Below are 18,984 nucleotides of genomic sequence, written 5' to 3' on the forward strand. Positions count from 1 at the left end.
TTCTCTCCTCAGTATTACCGACACTTGATCTGTGGCTTAACACCCGATTGGTCCATGATCTCTATTTAAAGAGCGTGGACAGTCATTTGTAGGGTAACCGTTCATGAGAGAAGCTTATGTAAATTTTCTTTCTTTTATTAATAAATTTCCTGAAGTGACCGCGTTGGCTCAGGCCGTGGACTGTTTCCCTCTTTGAGGGTTTTAACCACGTCAACAATACCTTGTAAATTCCTACACGGATTGTGCTCAAATTTGGAGGAACCCTTAAGAAGACCCCAGCACAGTTGTGGACCAGTTTTCAAGGTGTTTGGATGGCTACAAAAGATGTCGTGTGAAGCCTTAAGAGACCTTTTGGGGTTAGGCCTAGAATTAAGAAAAGTGAAGAAAAGAGAGGGAAATTTGACCACCAAAGGGATACGAGGATCAGTGCCTTATTGCTTGGGCTTAATGGAGTCAAGATAGACATAGATCGAGAATTTCTATGTGCTAAGGAGCCCTAATTGATCTTTTCTAGTCTCTCCACGTGCAACAACTAGGTCAATAGGGATTTATACTTCAAAATTGCCAAAGAAATGAAGTTTCGAGGTCTTCCAACCTAAGAGGTGCCTCTAGGAGCATTCAACTGCTCTCTTCAAGTACAACGCATGCATTAAATTACTTATTCAAGGTTCCCCAGAAGAATTTCACATTTACTTTAACCCATACAAGAATAATGATAACCATAACATGCAGTAAACCAGTAAAATAACAAGAATAGCATCAAAATTCACCTTACATGAGAGAGAGTATATCCATTAATGACAATAGCGAAAATCCAAACATCATTGTGCGTCAAGAAAGCTACAAAAGTTTACCTAGCAAAAAGTGCAAAAATCTTACAAGAGATACTAATCCAATCCAAATGATGATGAGAGAATGAATCACCTCTCATCTATTTATACAATCTTTAATGAGTTCAATTTGCCTAATTTGGCCTAATTGAGCCCCAAATAATAAAATAATGTGCAATAATAACATCCCTTGGTGACAAACCCACCAAGATAGCTCAATAACATAAGAATAAGTCTCTAAAGAGGGTAGAATGATAAAGAAAGTGAGTCGTTGGGCCTTTGAGGGGGCCTAATGAAGTCTAGAGTGTGCCATAATGTAAGAATGGACCTCAAACATAGTGGAAAAGGGGTTGGCCCTTTGTTTTCCAAGCATATCCCTTTGGTGCTCCCAAATGGGTGTGGGGGCACAAGGACATCCTCATGGGTCTCCAAGTGGATCGAAAATGCCTGTAAACCATCTATAAAGGCTAGGATGATGACATAAGCCCTGATACAGCCTCATCTAGACCCTTGAACATCTACCAAGTGTATGGTGCAAGTGTGGAGTCAGCTGGGCATGGTGAACCAAGTGCATCATCCTCATCAAAAAGGTGGAACATGAGCAATCAAATAGTGGTGTTGGGGATCCATGAAGTACTCTCTGCTATTGTGGAGGCCCACGGCTCTCAATGCTCACCCTATAGACTATAAGTGGCCCTCTAGAAGGCTAGGACCCCGTATAGGGAGACCAAGCCCCAAATAGAGACCTACCTGCAATCATGCATAAGATCCAATGCGTCCCCTTGCCTTCCAATACAACAAATCATTAGAATAATCAAGTAAAAGAGCTTACAAGTCATGGAACCAATGGAGCACTTTATGGTGGCATGCCCTTCCATAGTGGGATTTGGCGCATACAAGTGTCTCCAAGCTCAATAAGGGGTTAATCAAGAAACCTATTAGGTGTTTTCAACCTTTAAATGGGGTGACATGCCTATGGTACATCCCTCAAATGGCAGGTGGCAAATGATATAGTAATGGAATGGAGTGGGGATCAAGGGAATCATCCAGACCACATGTCATGGTACAAAGGTAGCTACAATAGGGGAAGCCCACATTTGAGTATATGAGTGTAAGAGGGAGCAAGTCATGGTGCGTGAGTTATCTCGGCCTTTGTTCTTCCACCCTTCTTCATATGTCTTTTGCCTTTGATTGACTTTTCTTCATAACTGCTCGGGGCTCCAGGGAATGAGAGCATGTTGTGTAATATATAGCAGTGGATACCCCCTTAAGGTGGGGAAGTTCATTGCCCTCCTAGGGTTTGGGACAATCATGGGTTCCTTAATGATGGAGGGAGCTCATCTGGGGCCCATAAGAACCAGGGTGATGGCCATGGATAAGGGGTACAACTCACGTTTGGCTTTTGCCCACTTGCTAAATTTGTATGTCCCGACAATCTTTTGCATTTTGTGATACATTTCCTATTGAGAGTGGCCAAAATATGCTTTTCCTTTTCTTTTTAGCTGCATTAGCCTCCAGGCATCGTTCCAAGCCCGACGCTAGTTATGGACAAGGGGAGGGGGAGGCTAACCCTATGTGGACCCAATGGACACATGTGGACCCAGGTGGGAAAAGAGATGAATGGGGCTAAAATGAGTGGAAGGGATTGATGCATAGTGTGTCGGGAAGTGGGACCATGCAACCAAAATCGGGATTTCCCATCTAGTGCCAACCCTAAAGCTAATGGCCAGTAAAGGAGGTTCCACAGGACTAGAATATGTTGATTTTGGGTAGCATCGGATGTGCTCTAGCTTTGAAAATTGGTGGAGAGGCTAAGGCACATGAGACATCCAAGACCCAGAAATCGTTTGGAGAAATTCCACCTAGATGAGGAGTTATTAAAATAATTAATATTTTTAATGGGTCCTAAGTCTAAACCTAGGAAAATAAAAATATTAATGTGTATTAATAAAATATGGGTGAGAAAGTTCTAAGAGATGAGGATCAACCCAGTTCTAATCTTAGTTGTTGATTAAGGACTTAATCTCGTTTGTTGATTCGTCAACAGGAAAAGTATAAGAGGAGGCTTGAGGGTCAATTGGAGTACACCAAGTGATCAAAGAATTCGATTTTCTGGGGCGAGGTTTGTTGAGGAAATCGAGTTAGTGATCAGAGTTGCAATGAGGGGCAATTCAACAAGGGATTGCCATCCAAGGTTGAAGAATACATAGCAGAGAGGTAGCGCAGTGCCTGGAGAGACAACGCAAGCCCTAGAAGGGATTTTCATCCGAGGTTGAAGAATACATAGCAGAGAGGCAGCGCAGTGCCTAGAGAGACAGCGCAAGCCCTAGAAAGGATTTTTTCAGAGGTCAAAGAGATGACACAGAGGACACAGAAGACTGACGTAGGTGACGCAGAAGCCGTATAGGCTAGCGCTGGGGAGATTCTGTGGGGAAGACTGGGAGCAGATCAGCAGATTTTGAGCCGGGAGAGGGTGACGCAGCTCCTGGAGGAGTGACGCAGTTCCAGAGCAGTGCTTGGAGCAGCTTTCGCTATCCAACATAGGGAACAGCCGGAGTCACTGTGGGGTTTAATCATCAAGCTATTGATTTGCTGAAATACCTGTCTCCAAATAGAGGGTGTGTTGGATGAGCCATTTTTGGCACCCTAGTTGTATTCACGAAATCTGCTTAATAATACAAACCCTCTATATGCTACAATGATTTTCCCGGATTGGGTTTTTCCGGGGACGATTGTCCAAAAATAACTATGTCCCTTTTGTTATTGTCTCTGTTTATTTCAGTGCATGATTGGTATATTTGTGAAGGCCACAATAGTGTTTACTTTGATGTTTATGCAATTAAATAACTTGTTAATGTAAAGAACAAGTAGGAGATTGTAAACCAATAATTGCAGTAGGGGTTTCTGATGTATTAGATTTAGGAATTTTCACAGAATATAAGGCTAACCACGAAATGGGGTAGTGGAGACAATAGTACAAACCTAGCCCACTCTTTCCGCCAAATCCCCCCACCAATCCATGCCCAAAAGTGCCCATGACAAGTAAGGAAATTTACTCAACTACGTCAATGAAAGGCCATACCTTTGGGGTTAGGAGGCCTACCTTCAAACATACAATCATAACAAGTGGATGAGGAGCCACCTGGCTAACTCAAGTGGTGGAGAAAATGGCACATCGAGCTATATGGTGGTTGCAAGGGGTTGTTGGCTGCTGGCTGAGGACCATCTAGGAGAAAAAATTTCTCCTATGTACACTACCCACAGATGGTGGGTAACATTTGGCTCCAACTAGGACATGAGCTCTTGGAGAGGTGCATGAGACTACTCGAACGGGAGATCATGAGAACACCAACAATCTCTTGGTACCACAGACTTGCTACCTACACATATCAAAGACATATGGGGAAAAAGATACACATATATCATTTAGGTATGTGTAAATGCTTAGGTATCATTTTTGGAGTCCCCAAAAATGATATATCGATATTGTCGTATGGGGAAAAAGATACACGTCTCGTGTCCCCAGCAACGACACCAAAATGTTACCACTCAAATTAGCAGGGGTCCTAGGAGATCCTATAGAGCAACTACTAGGTCAAGGGGCAACAATGGAGCGATAGCCCAATGTCACCTCAACTAAGGCTCCCTACTCTTTACGGACTTTCACCGATAAGAGGAGACCCGGTATAAGAGGAATTACAATGATGAATGGATCAATGGTCGTATAAGGAGTGATTCCTAAAGCTTATTCATAAGAGTGGCTCAATTAAATAGCTTACTTGCTTGAGAAGCAATGTTATGGGCTCTCTAAGAAGGGCTATGAGGATACCTTGGCCTAGGGTTGGAGGATAAGCCTTCACAAGGGGCTTCCTGGACTTAAGGATCCTTATGGAGAAATGGATTCAATGTAGTCCTTGTGGAATTTGAGTTATAAAGCTTTGCAGGACCACAGAGAACCCAAGTGGACCCAAACTAGGTTAAGGGTATCGAGTTGATCGAGAAAAAAGGGGCTTGACCTAAATAGGGAAGAGAATAGGCTCAAAGAACTAATTTTCTTTTGAAATTTGAATGTAATGATCCAAGTGAGGACACTAACCCAAAATCAACTTAGGGAGAGAATTAGAGAAATGATCCTCGAGCTAGGGCTTGCAATATCACGGGATTCCACCATTGGATTGTGCTCAAATTTGTAGGACACCTTGAGAAGACCCCAATGTAGTTGTGGACCAATTTTCAAGGTGTTTGGATGGCTACAAAAGATTTCATGTGATGCCCTAGGAGACCTTTTGGGTTTAGGCCTAGAATTGGGCAAAGTGAAGAAAAGAGAGGGAAATTTGACCACCAAAGGAATACGAGAATTAGAGTCTTATTGCTTGGGCTTAATCGAGTCAATATAGGCATACATCAAGAATTTTCGTGTGCTAAGGAGCTTTAATTGATCTTTGCTAGCCTCTCCAAAGGCAGCAACTAGGTCAATAGGGATTTATACTTAAAATTTGCCAAAGAGATGAAAGTTTTGAGGTCTTTCAACCTAAGAGGTGCCTCTAAGAACATTCACCCACTCTCTTCGAGTACAACGCATGCATTAAATCACTTATTCAAGGTTACCTAGAAGAATTTCACATTTACTTTAACCCATACCAGAATAATGATAATCATAACATGCACTAAACTAGTAAAATAACAAGAAGAGCATCAAATTTCAACTTATATGAGAGAGAGAGTATATCCATTCATCAACTTTGCATTAGAAATAAGCCCCAAAGTCAATAGTGAAAATCCAAGCATCATAGTGCATCAAGAAAGCTCCAAAATTTTACCCAGCAAAAAGTGCAAAAATCTCACAAGAGATACGAATCCAACCCAAGTGATGATGAGAGAATGAATCACCTCTCATCTATTTATACAATCTTTAATGAGTTCAACTTGCCTAATTTGGCCTAATTGAGCCCTAAATAATAAAATAATGTGCAATAGTAACATCCTTTGGTGACGAGCCCACCAAGATAGCTCAATAACATAAGAATAAGCCTCTCAAGACTGTAGAATGATCAATAAAATGAGTTGTTGGCCCTTTGAGGAGGCCTAATGAAGTTCAGAGTGCGCCATGACATAAGAATGGACCTCAAACATAGTGGACAAGGGGTTGGCCCTTCATTTTCCAAGCATATCCCTGTGGTGCTCCCAAGTGGGTGTGGGACACAAGGACATCCTCATGGGTCTCCAAGTGGATCGAAAATGTTTGTAAACCATCTGTAAGGGCTAGGATGATGACATAAGCCCTAATACAGCCTCATCTGGACCCTGGAACATTTGCCAAGTGTATGGTGCAAGTGTGGCATCAGTTGGGCATGGTGAACTAGGTGCATAATCCTCATCCAAAAGGTGGAGCACGAGCAATCAATGAGTGGTGTTGGGAATATGAAATTTTTTGAATCTAACAAATCATAAATCCTACTACAGTAAACTGATTTGCAATACCTACTTGTGTTCTTCATTTTAATAAGTTATTTTCAGAATATTTAGAAAATATTAATGCAAATACACTGCAGCCTACACCAATATACAGATCAAGTACTGAAAAAATAAATGAAACAACCACACAAAGGACACACTTATTTTTGGACTAAATGTACCCAGAGAAATCCAGTGTGGGAAAACCGGTGAGGAGATATCAGGGTTTTATTATTAAGCATATTTCTGAATACAACTAGGGTGCCAAAGCTCACCCAATAGAGAATAAACCCGGCAGAAGTACCTCTATCCGGAAACAGATATTTTGGCCGATCCAGCTACTAGATAAACAAACCCCACAGGTGACTGCGTTGTCCCCAGTGTTGTGCAATGATGGTTGCTCCCAGCTCTGCGCTGGAACTGTGTCACCTCCTCTAGGAGCTGCATCACCCTCCCAGTGAGCCTTCTCAACTCATAAATCAATCTGTTGAACTGACGCCTGATCTGCCTCACAAAAACCCCAACACTGCCTTTAAGTGACTATGCAGCCCTCCAACCTTTGTGTCACCCTCTTGGAGCTGCGCTATCTCTCTCTGGTGCTGCACTGCCTCTCTGTTATGTATTCTCGGCCTTGGACAAAAGTCTTGCTGCCGAACAGCCCCTCTCTGCACTAGAAGCTTACTCCAAAATTCTCAGCGAACCACGACCCAGAATTTCAATCTAGCTCAAGTGTTGCTATGTGTGTGTGTGTTCTCCAACTGACCCCAAGCCTTCCTTTATACTTTTCCTGTTGAGAAATCAATGGCCGTGATCTAATCTCTAATCAACAGTGAAGATTAAATTAGACTTGATCCTCGTCACTTAGAAGCTTCTCACCCATATTTACATTAATTCACTTTAATTATTTTAATTTCCTAAGTTTTAACTTCGGCACCATTAAAAATAATTAATTATTTGAATAACAAGCACTCTGGGTGGAATTTCTCCAAACGATTTATGGGTCTTGGAGATCTCATGTGTTCTAGCCCCTCCACAAAATTTTGGAGCTAGAGCACATCCGATGCTACCCAAAAAAATCAACAGGGTATCCATGAAGTACTCTCTGCTATGTTGGAGGCCCATGGCTCTCAACGCTCACCTACAAGTGCCAATGTGGCCCTCTGGAGGGCTAGGACCCCATCTAGGGAGACCAAGCCCCAAATGGAGACCCACCTGCAATCCTGCATAAGATTCAATGCGTCCCCTTGCCTTCCAATACAACAAATCATTAGAATAATCAAGTAAAAGAGCTTACAAGTCATAGAACCAAAGGGGCACTTCATAGTGGCATGCCCCTCCATAGTGGCCTTTGGCATGTACAAGTGTCTCCAAGCTCAATAAGGGGTTAATCAAGGACCCTATTTGGTGGTTTCAACTTTTAAAGGGGGTGACATGCATATGGTACATCCCTCAAATGGCAAGTGGAAAATGATATAGTAATGGAACGAAGTGAGGATCAAGGGAATCATCCAGACTACATGTCATGGTACAAGGTAGCTATAATAGGGAAAGCCCACACCTAGGTATATGAGAGTAGGAGGGAGCAAAACGTGGTACATGAGTAACCTCGATCTTTGTTCTTCCACCCTTCTTCATATGCCTTTTGCCTTTGATTTATTTTTCCTCATAACTGCTCTAGGCTCCAGGGAATGAGAGCATGTTGTGTAATATATAGCAGTGGATACCCCCTTAAGGTAGGGCAGTTCATCGTGCACCAGGGATTTGGGACAATCATGGTTCCTTAATGATGGAGGGGTCTCATCTTGGGCCCATAGGAACCAGGGTGATGGCCATGGATAAGGGGTAGAGCTCACGTTTGGCTTTTTCCCACATGCTAAATTTGTATGTCCAAGCCATCTTTTGCATTTTGTGGTACATTTCCTATTGAGAGTGGCCAAACTATGCTTTTCCTTTTTTTTTTAGCTGCATCAACCTTCGAGCATCGTTCTGTGCCCAACCCAAGCTGTGGACAAGGGGAGGGGGAGGCTAACCATATGTGGACCCAGATGGGAGATGAGATGAATGGGGCTAAAATGAGTGGAAGGGATTGTTGTATATGGTGTCAGGAAGTGGGACCACGCAACCAAAATCAAGATTTCCCATGTAGTGCCAACCCTAAAGCTAATGGACAGTAAAGAAGATTCCACGGGACTAGGACAGAAGGCTGACCACGAAATCAGGCAGTGGAGACAAGACTACAAACCTAGCCCACTCTTTCCACTGAATCCCCCCACCAAAACATGCCCAAAAGTGCCCATGACAAGGAAATTTACTCAACTACACCAATGAAAGGTGTTAAAATTGGCAACTAGGGCCAAATTCCATTTTGGGCAGCTCCTTTGAAGAAGATAATTGTAGCAATGACTTCCTCTTTCTGAGGACCAAAATCAATCTAAAGATCACTAAAATTGGATAAGGGAAAATATTATTTTGAATGCAAGCCCACTCATGTGTTACTCATCGAGGTCGGTTTGGGGTTTATTAACCAAGTTAAACCCCACTCCATCTCCTATTAATACAAGTGGCCTCCATCCTCATTAGAGACATCCATATCGTTGTTTTTCTTCTCTCTGAAATTGGTCGTTGCCCTAGGAGATAAAACAAGGAGGACAAAGATCATGTTTTGGGCCATTTTGTTTCTTATACAATTCTGGTTCATTACAGGACAAGGTTGCATCCTTAAGAAGGATTTATGGGCAAGTTTTTGTGACTATTTTATGGAAAACCTTCCCTACAGCAGGCCGAGTTCTTCAGTGAGGAAGTCGAGGCAGTTGATCATTTCTCAGGAGCACTCCATTGAAGAACTTGATCTCTTAACTATTCTTTGGACTGGTGTTGAAGATGTTTTCCACTTGATCACTAAGTAGAAATTGGAACAATAGAGAATGTCATCTAATACTAGAGAAATAGGGCAAATAACAATGGTGTTGATATTACAGATGTTAAATGTTTTAACTCAGGGATTTGATGTGAGAATAGGTAGATTATGGACACAAATAGAGGCAACCTTCAAACAAACAGATACATCTGAGAATGAAGCATGAAGAAGCAAGAGCAGTTGGCAGCATCTAACAAAACTGAAGCATTGCAAAAAGATGCCAATTAGTAAAAAGAATTTAAAAGACGATCACAAATTGGATATCAAAATCTGCTCGTGGAGATAACTTGCAGAGATCTTTTTTTTTTCAAGAACACAAGGAAAAGATGGCTCATCAAAAGACTTTAAAAAAGAGAATGTTGTGCAGTCAAATATAGCTCAGTAACTTAAGGAGAAGCACAGAAATACAAAGGAACTCTGATCTAAAGAGAGATAGCAAGAAAGACAATTTCAGTGGCATTTTTCTCTTGATTCGGACTATGAAGGCCTCTTAATTCTGACTATGGAGACAACAGAATATAGATTGAAGCATAAAAACATGGACTTGAACACTTGGTGTGTGGCTATTTGAAATCTGTTTGAAAGCATTGAAGTGGAGCATCTTTAAGCATTGTTGAAGCCATGATAAAGTAGTTCTGAGGCATGAAGAGGGGATAATGTGCTAATTGATGATAAAGCATCAATCCTTCTATCTTGAGTAAAAAGAAGAGCACTATGACAGGGGGAGTAATAGACCCATGAAGATCTACTATTCATGAAGAAGAGTAGCAATTCGACAGGGGGAGTCCCAGAGCACTCCTTTGCCATTGATGTCAAAGGGGGAGAGAAGAAGAATATTTCCATCAATGACAAAGGGGGAGATTGTTGACCTAGATTGTCATTGATGTGATATTCTAGGATACTAAATGAAGACATGAAGCCAACGAGAAGCAGAGCAAATCCATGAAGAAATAGGAGCAAGAAGCCAAGGAGCAAGGCCCTCAGGAAAGCCAAGCCATGAGTAAGAGTATCAGAAGAGTTAACACATCAGAGGAGTATTGCAGAATATCAGAGCAAGAGAGGCATATTGGAAAATATATCAGAAGCCATCAAGGTATGAAGGTATCAGAGAAGTTCATTGAAAGACATTGCAAAGCCAAAGGAAGACCTATTGGAGCAAGAGGACTCATATCGGGAGTATCGCATGTATTATATGCCCAAGAAGTCTCGCAAAGAGGAAGAAGTCATCAAAAGAGAAGGAACAAAGAGGAACACGCATCAGGAGGAGAAGCCAGCAGAAGAGCAGTTAACAGAGGAACCATATCATGAGATATCGGAGGAATATCAAAGAAGAGCTATTGGAGCAGTGTATCAGAAGCCATAGGAACGACAAGCCAAGAGCAGATAAGAGCGGAGCAGTGTATATATATCAGGGAAATCACATCGGCGGGGTCCACATTGAAATCATTAGTCCTGAAGGAAGGCAGATTTATAAACAAAAACAGGTTATTGGGCGAGAAAGAAGCTGTAAGTGGTATTTAGGGCTGATCACCCGATACCATTCATCGACCGACGCGTGGCAGGAGACTGGAGAGAGAAAACCGCTTTATCGGGTGGGTATTCCTCTCACAAGTTATCCACCCGAAATCAATATCAACTGTCAGATCAAGCGGGGTGATTGAACGACAAAGATATTTTGAGCAGCTTTGTTGGTCGGGTGAAGTACCAACTGTCGGATGGGATGGTAAGATCTACAGTGGAGGATTGATCCGAAAAAGGAAAACATCGGAAAATGTCCAAAGGCTGTAAAAAGGCAGAAAATGTAAGTTACGCATGATTATTGTGTATTTCTATTATATAAACATTATAATAGAAATAGCGCAGATATAAGGATTTCATGTGGTTAAATTTTATATAACCAATGTTATAGAGTGGGAAGGTTATATATATACGAACCCAACGGGTGTATTAACTTTTTTTTATTGATATATCGCATCCACCTATAGGAACTCTCACATCGCAAGTTATAAAGGGTTGTCACCCCCGAAACCTCCGATTGCGATAATATATGCAGACCCTCGGCTCCATTATAAACCGCCCTAATATAATATCGCATCCGCTGTGTCGCTAGTCTCTAAGGGATGTTAAATCCGCCGATTGCGATAGAGCTACAAACCTGACTGGACCATTGCAATATGATTTAATATATTATCACATCCATCGCAAGCCTCTTGTAAAGCCTTGCCACATTGAAAGCGTCGATTGCGATATATATATATATATATATATATATATATAGATATATCTATATATATATATATATATCTATATATATATATATATATATATCTATATATATATATATATATATATATATATGGACCCGACGGAGTTATTAAAACAGTTTAAAATAATATCGCATCCGGGTATCGGGGAATTGGCTATGTTATGTGCAAATTTGCCGATTGCAATAAAGTTGTGGAGAAGTGGACCCGATGAAGTTATAGATGCGGGTGTAATACATTTGAAGTCCGGCTAAGTGTTTCAAAGCGAGGTTTTCCGTGTATTTCCTGTGCATCCTTGTATTCTGATATATTGTATGGTCCCGAGTTTAAAGGCTTGAGGCCTTGTCATATGAAAGTTGCGATTGCGATTGGATAGTGACGTGGCATGTGGGACCTCTCTGTTGGTACAGTCTCTCCAATGAAATCCTCCGTAAATAATGATTGAGTCTATTGTATAAATATTAAAGAAAAAAGGGCCTCTCTGATATTGTTTAATATGCAACATTTCTTTGTAATTCGGCCTTGTTTGTATTTACGTGTTCTGTGAGTATTGGAACATTCGAATAGACAGAGAAAGCTAAAGCGACCAGAGGAGGGAAGCCAAAAGGTTGAGCAAGCATTGAGGAAGCAGAACATCGAGCGAGTGTTGAGGAAGTCGAAGCTCAAGCGAGCAAGGAGGAAGCCAAAAGGTTAGGCGTATCAGGCTTCTATAACAGTGAACAAGGAAGGTCCAAAGGGTGGTTGGCGAACTGGAAGAAAGGAGCAAGTCGTAGGTCCAGCCGGACAGGAGGCAATCGAAGGACGAGCAACTATGTGGATCGTGTTACCTTGTGAAAGACTCAGACCTGCGATGAATTAATCAGGTACATAATACATTCTGAAGAACAATTCTATGATATAATAAATAAAATTTTATCTGACATCGTTTGAAAGGAGCGGTAGCCAGCATTGGCATTGAAGCATATGTGATTTTGTTTCTGGGAAGTATGAGAACAGTGAGAACAAAGGCTTGAAACAGAGAGTTGGTTTTTGTGCAGAGCTTAGTGTAGCTAATAGTAGACTCACTAAAGTTGTGTGGAGATATTATCAAAGATCATGATGGCTATTTGATATCATCATGAGATAACTTTTGCAGACTCTGTGTGGACAGTATGAAGAGTTGTAAAGACTTCTTCATATGAAGATTGGCTGCCATTGATGCTGTAGCATGGAGACTACAGTGAAGTTGTAAACAGACAGAATTCAGTAAAGAAGAGTTTTGGGAGCAGAACATTAATATCAAACATGCCTTGAAAAGATTGGGTCGGAGCCCTTGGGGTTGGTGCCTCAGAAGTTGAAATGATTGGTGTCCTTGGAGTTAGTGCTCCTATATCCAAGGTTGGTGCCTTGACAATAGAGGGTTGGAGCCCTTGAGGTTGGTGCCTCAGAACTGGAAGGATTGATGTCCTAGGAGTTGGTGCTCCTAAGTCCAAGGTTGGTGGCTTAACAAAACAGAGTTGGTGCTCTAGAGGTTGGAGCCTCACAAAAGTCCAAGTTGGTGCTTGGCAATAGATTAGAACCATATATATATTGTATCTATTTTATTGCAAAGATTATATTAATAAAAGCATTTATTCTTGTTGTTCATCTTATATTCTGAATATAAATGTTTTAACTGGTAAAATAACAATTGAAAAGAAATATTGATTCACCCACCCCCCCTCTTAGTATTTCCAACAGATTCGGCCTGGTAGACCGAGCCAAACCCCTGCCCGAGTCGGCTAGGTAGAAGAACCGGTCCGACAGTCGTTCTGTTACTAAACCGGCCGAGCTGGACACTAATTCGGCAGGTTCGGTAACGGACCGGCCAGTTCGGCAGAGCCCATATTAAACTTGCCGAGCTAGTCCACGGGGTAAAAAGGTGGCAACTCAGACTTCAAACTCAAATTTTTTTTTTTCTTAATGCCTCTACCCCTCCCAAGCCTATAAAAGTGACCCAACCCCCTCACATTTACTCACAGTTATATCATTGCATTTGTGAGGAGTTTGTGAAGTGTTGGAGTTGGTTTTTGGAGCAGTAGTAAGGAGAAGCCATGGTTTTCCCCGTCTAACTCTGATTCAGAGTCTGAGCCAAATGATCTTGCCTTGTTTAGCAGTGGTGACTAGTGATGTTTTATTGTAGAGGACATTTAGAGCCTCTTGGTTATGTGTTTTTGTTTAGATCTCTATATATTACATGTATTGGACAATGCTTCGGGTGCCATTTTGATATAATACATATATTCATGAGAATACTTTGATCATATGTTGTTTTCTGTCTATATTCTAATGCTTTGAGTTTGGAAACATGAATGAAAATCTTTAAAAATATGTTTTTCATAAACAAAACAGATATATATATATATATATATAATGTATTTTTACAATGACCGAGTCATTGAAATCAACTAGGCAGAGTTGGAGCCAGAGTCGACCCTTGGCCGGTTCCGAATCCAAGTCGGAGTTTCAAAACTATGAGTGGAACACTCCAATAGATATGCCCAGAAAACCCATGTGCACCCTTATTGACCAACTTTGACCAACCATAACTCATCATCGGAAGCTCAAATCATAAGATCTCTTCAAGACATGTCTTCATCTCACTGAACACTTCAATCTGAGATTAAACTGACGTTTTGACCACCAAGACCACTTTGCATTGGAAACCATGAACCGCCTCTGGAAACGTGAAAGTTGCCACAAAAGATTGTTATGCTTTGAGAGTTGTTATGAGGGACACTACACCAAGGTCAAGGTCACTTATAGACTCCAACCATGTGGAATGACGTGGGTGCACCTTGGCATGGGCTCGACTAGCCCATACACTAGTAATCATCCCTACAAATGCAGGCTATCCCCAAAAACCATGGTTCCAAATGATAAATCCATTAAGGTCCTCCAACTTGATTAGGGGCAAGATCACCTCAAGAAGACTATAAGGGACAAGACATGGCCCAACCAAACTACAAAGATACAAACTCAGCTAACAAGACACGGGTTTAGGATGCCTAATATATGCCCTTACATGGTTGTTACATGGCTTTAAATTGTGACCTTGGGCTTACAATGGTGGTGAATGTTGTACTTTGAGAATTTCTATGTAACCCCGCCGACAGAGGGGTAACAGGAATCATGAATTATGAATGTGCATTCGATTTCAACAAATATAACAAATCAATTGTCATGTGAAAATCACAAGCTCTTGTTCATATAATGGATATTGAGTGGGGATGAGAGTCTATATTGCAAACTAGATACAGGAGTGTCTCTTCTCAAAAGACTCAACAAATAAACAAGGTGGGCTTAAAAGACTTGAAATAAGCTTTTTGTAGGAGGTATATTGAGTGGGGGATAAACCAAGAGATCCCTTAAATGAAAACCCATATTTTGCTAGTGTTAGAGACCTAACCTAATGCTTTGATGCTAATAAATGTATGAGCACATATATAGAAACACAGAAAACATGACTACGGACACATATCAACAAGAGTAATATGCATTACAAGTTACAACACATAATGCCCAACTCATCTCTTTACATGCCTTTAAATAGTTATTGTAGTAACAATAACCACTTTGCGAACTGTTGTAGGCCCATCAATATGGAGTGGAAACCACTGACCAAGTCAAGCATTGATATAGTAATGGGGGCTAGGGCAGTGAGTAGATGGCCATTGATATATGTCATCTCTAACCATGAAGATAATGTTGAGTGGAATGCAACTCATGTAGGAATACATGCAGAAGTACATCTATGTTACAAGTCTTCTTCACTCGTCTTGAAGTCTTCATATGTTCATCAGAGGGTTATCTGAACTCCCGGGTTGTGCTGAACCTTATTATTATCACTTATGTCTGTACTGCACGAGTGCAATATATACTCTTGGTAGAATAGATGAAAATAACACATACCCCAACTACCCTTTGTTGCTATCTCTCTATTCCTTAACTCGTTTTCCAAGCATGTTATGGTTGTTAACTTAAAAGGAGTTGTCTTTAGTGCGACTTTTTGGAAATTTTTCTGGTGGTTTTTCCAATCAAATTTCTCTAAAATCCAGCAGTAATTTATTGAAATCACAAGCTTGATGGGTAATCCCTGCACAATCAAAGTGTCCTAGGGGTTTTTCAGGGTGCTGAATCCAAATATGCAGTTAAAAAACCAGTTTAAATAACACAAATCAAGATTTTACCTCAAATTTTTCCGCCAGATTCCAGCACCGGAAAGTCCAAAAAGTTGCACTAAAGACAACTCCAACTTAAAATGCTGCAGGTGGGCAAAGGAAGAAATCATTCCTGAACTTATTGGCAATATATACTCTTGGTAGAATAGATGAGAATAACACATACCCCGACCACACTTTGTTGCTATCTCTCTATTCCTTAAATCGTTTTCCAACCATGTTATGGCAGCTAACTTAAAATGCTGCAGGTGGGCAAAGGAAGAAATCATTCCTGAACTTATTGGCCGTATTGAACCAAAGGATGTTGCCGTAAAAGTCGTCGAGCTTCTTCAATCTCCAAGCACATTAAAGAATATGCGAGCAGCTTTATTGAGAGCGAGTAATGAACAGAAGCAAAGGCTAAAACTCAATGAAACAGAACTTCATGATGGGCCAGCCATTGCCATTGCTCGTTTTGTTGATGATTTGGTGAATATCTGATCGAATAGGTATTTATCATTTTCTTTGACTGATTCTCTTGGTCATGACCTTGCAATTGTTTGTAACTCTCTATTTGTTTATTTATAATGTTTTAAAATAGGAATGGGCAGGAATCCAAATTATGAAGCTCAAGCAAATAGCTGAAGTGTTCTTCTGCTGACTATTATTCCTTTGAGTAGGCTGGCCTTCCTGTGAAAAGCTGGATTACAATTCAAAGGGGAAATGTAGGAAAGAAAGAAAGAAATTACTTTTAATGTTCATGAGGATAAAGATAGTCTATGGGACAGATTGTTTCTTCATCCGTGTGATGTATTCGGCCCTTTTTCTATGAAGCTTGATGTATTAGTGTGGAAAATTGAGAGAAATCAATGCTATTGGAAAATAGAAGAATCTATCAATCACTTCTAAATCTGCCTATCTTCGAAATTTACTTATCAGGTTTAAACATTCGAATTCTTAAACGGAGGAGAAACGAAATCAGTACATCTACATGTGTTTTCTTAAGGTAGCTGTTTGTATATGTGTGTGTGTCTTTGACAACATGAACATCGTGGATTTGGAGCCAGGAGAACTTCAAGGGTAGAGTTGGATTTCAACCAATATGGACAGTTGATAGAATTTGAAACGAGATTCAGATTTCTCAGTTTATTTCTAAGAGATATAATATGAAGTGGGTGAGAAATTTAGAACTATATTAAGTGGTTGCTCCAGGATTGGTGATGCATACCCAAATTTATAAGAAAGTACTACTATGTTGTAATGTCACTGCACGTGGAACAAGAAAGAATTCATTGTGATTTGAATAAGAAATGCAAAGAATGACGTTCGAGCAATAACTGTAGTGTGTGAGAACTTGAAAAAAAATAGTTAAAATGCTGAGATCAACCAAACATAGTATTCTTAACAGCCGACATTTTCATTTAGGAATTTGCTTCTTGACATCATATTTTATTGTGATGATTATTTCATAGAGGGAGATACTAATGGGTTTTTCTTTTATATATGTTGTAATTATAACCTCTTGTCTTGTTTACTTTTCCTAGGATATATATACGCGTTTTCGTTCTCACTCTATTTCGTACAAGTCCATTATATTTATCCTTTTTTTCTCACTAAATGAATGACTTTGGAACACATAAACAGGTCTTTCCCACAGGTCTGAGCTTCCCTGACAATGGGTGGGCTTATGTACAAATAAAATGCCAATGGCATTGAAGATGTGAAATTGTAGAAGCTAAAAGCATTTTTTTTCCTAATATTGGGATCCTGTTCTTGTAGAAGCTAAAAGCATTTTTTTCCTAATATCGGTATCCTGTTCTGGGAGAAGCTAAAGCATTTTTTCCTTATATTGGCATCCTAAACATGGTTGTAATTATTACACAGTAAACATATTTGATTTTAAGTAGTAAAAGCTGAAAATTTGAGTAGAAGAAGATATTTAAATTAATAATTAATGGGTAGATATATAATTATATTTATGCTTAAGCTTATGAAAACTATTATAGATCATTTTATCTTAAAATTTACTAAAACATCACGGGATTAAAAAATATAAACATATTGAAACATAAAACTCATCAACATAATATCATTATCATTTTAGGTAATATAATACCAAGGGTCTCCAAAGAAACATATCAGAAATACCATAAAAATATTGTAAAATTATTGAAAATATTGGCGAGAATGAACTTGGACCTAAAAAATTCTGAAAATATTATACAAATCAATGACCTACAAAATTTGGGAAAATAAAAAAATATAATGAGAAATTGGAAATTCACAATACTAAAAGCTCAACGTTAACATGGATATATGCTAACTTATTTCATTATTATTGTAATTATTATGATCAACTTTATTATATATATATATATATAAACTTTTTCTTTAAATTAAGATTGATGTCTTCCTTAGGGATCTATAACAGCCACATTTCATGTTATCCATGTCCATTATATGGTAGCTTGTACATAACATAGTTATGTAAAGCAAGAATATGTTTATCAATGTAAAAGGTGTTCTAATACCTCATAATACCTCTAATTATTATTTATTTTCACTCATCATTCATACATCATGTGTGAGCATTTCTTGTGAATTAGTGGAGAGTTTCAACAACATGAGACTAAATTAAAAGAAGAGTGAAGCATCACTATTATTAAGTATACTTCATCTCAAGTAGGTTTTTTTAGAGAAATTTCGTGGAAGTGAACTGACCCTATAAAGAGGACTTTGTCAAAGAACTCTTAAACAAATTAAGGGAGTGGTTTGCATGTTTGAGCAGTGATCTAGTTGTAGGAATTTACAGGGTAAGTTCCTCAGAAAGAACACCAAAAGGACACCGCTCACAACCAGATCACAAATCAATACACCAATATTTTTGACATGGTTAAAACCCTCAAAGAGGGAAACAGTCCACGGCCTGAGCCAACGCGGCCACTTCAGGCAATTTATTAATCAAAGAATGAAAATTTACATAAGCTTCTCTTATGCACGGATTACCCTACAAATGACCCTCCATGCGCTTTAAATAGAATTCATGGACCAATCGGGTGTCAAGCCACGGATCAAGTGTCGGTAATACCAAGGAGAGAATGAACCGTCGGATCACTACATATCGTGACCGTCGGATTGTAAGTTACAAAATGTACAACGGTAAAGAAACACACTTTACCTAACTCTATACCTAACTCTACACTAGACCAAGTTGTACTTAACTATTTCCTATGTGTCGGAATATCCTAACATCCCCCCTTAAGAACAACTTGGGATAGGATTGAAAGATTTACAAGTATGACACAATAGGAGAAGGAAGGAGGCACTAGAGCCTATCCCCC

The 18,984-nt window shown here is 39.9% G+C and overlaps 1 protein-coding gene across 1 annotated transcript in view; it reads left to right on the forward strand.

Moving 5' to 3' along the window:
- Nucleotides 1-16,605, forward strand: part of LOC149195688 (uncharacterized) — a 135,479-nt gene extending 118,874 nt beyond the window's left edge. The window contains exons 4-5 of the mRNA XM_089408707.1: nucleotides 15,913-16,132; nucleotides 16,245-16,605. Of these exons, the coding sequence (XP_089264833.1) occupies nucleotides 15,913-16,132; nucleotides 16,245-16,304 (280 nt within the window). The 3' untranslated portion in view covers nucleotides 16,305-16,605. The remainder of the gene's footprint in view (nucleotides 1-15,912; nucleotides 16,133-16,244) is intronic.
- The last annotated feature ends 2,379 nt before the right edge of the window (nucleotides 16,606-18,984 follow it).

This window comes from Pinus tabuliformis, chromosome 2_2 (assembly GCF_031772625.1).
Source record: "Pinus tabuliformis cultivar Carrire ecotype Pingquan chromosome 2_2, CPIR1, whole genome shotgun sequence".
NCBI lineage: Eukaryota > Viridiplantae > Streptophyta > Pinopsida > Pinales > Pinaceae > Pinus > Pinus tabuliformis.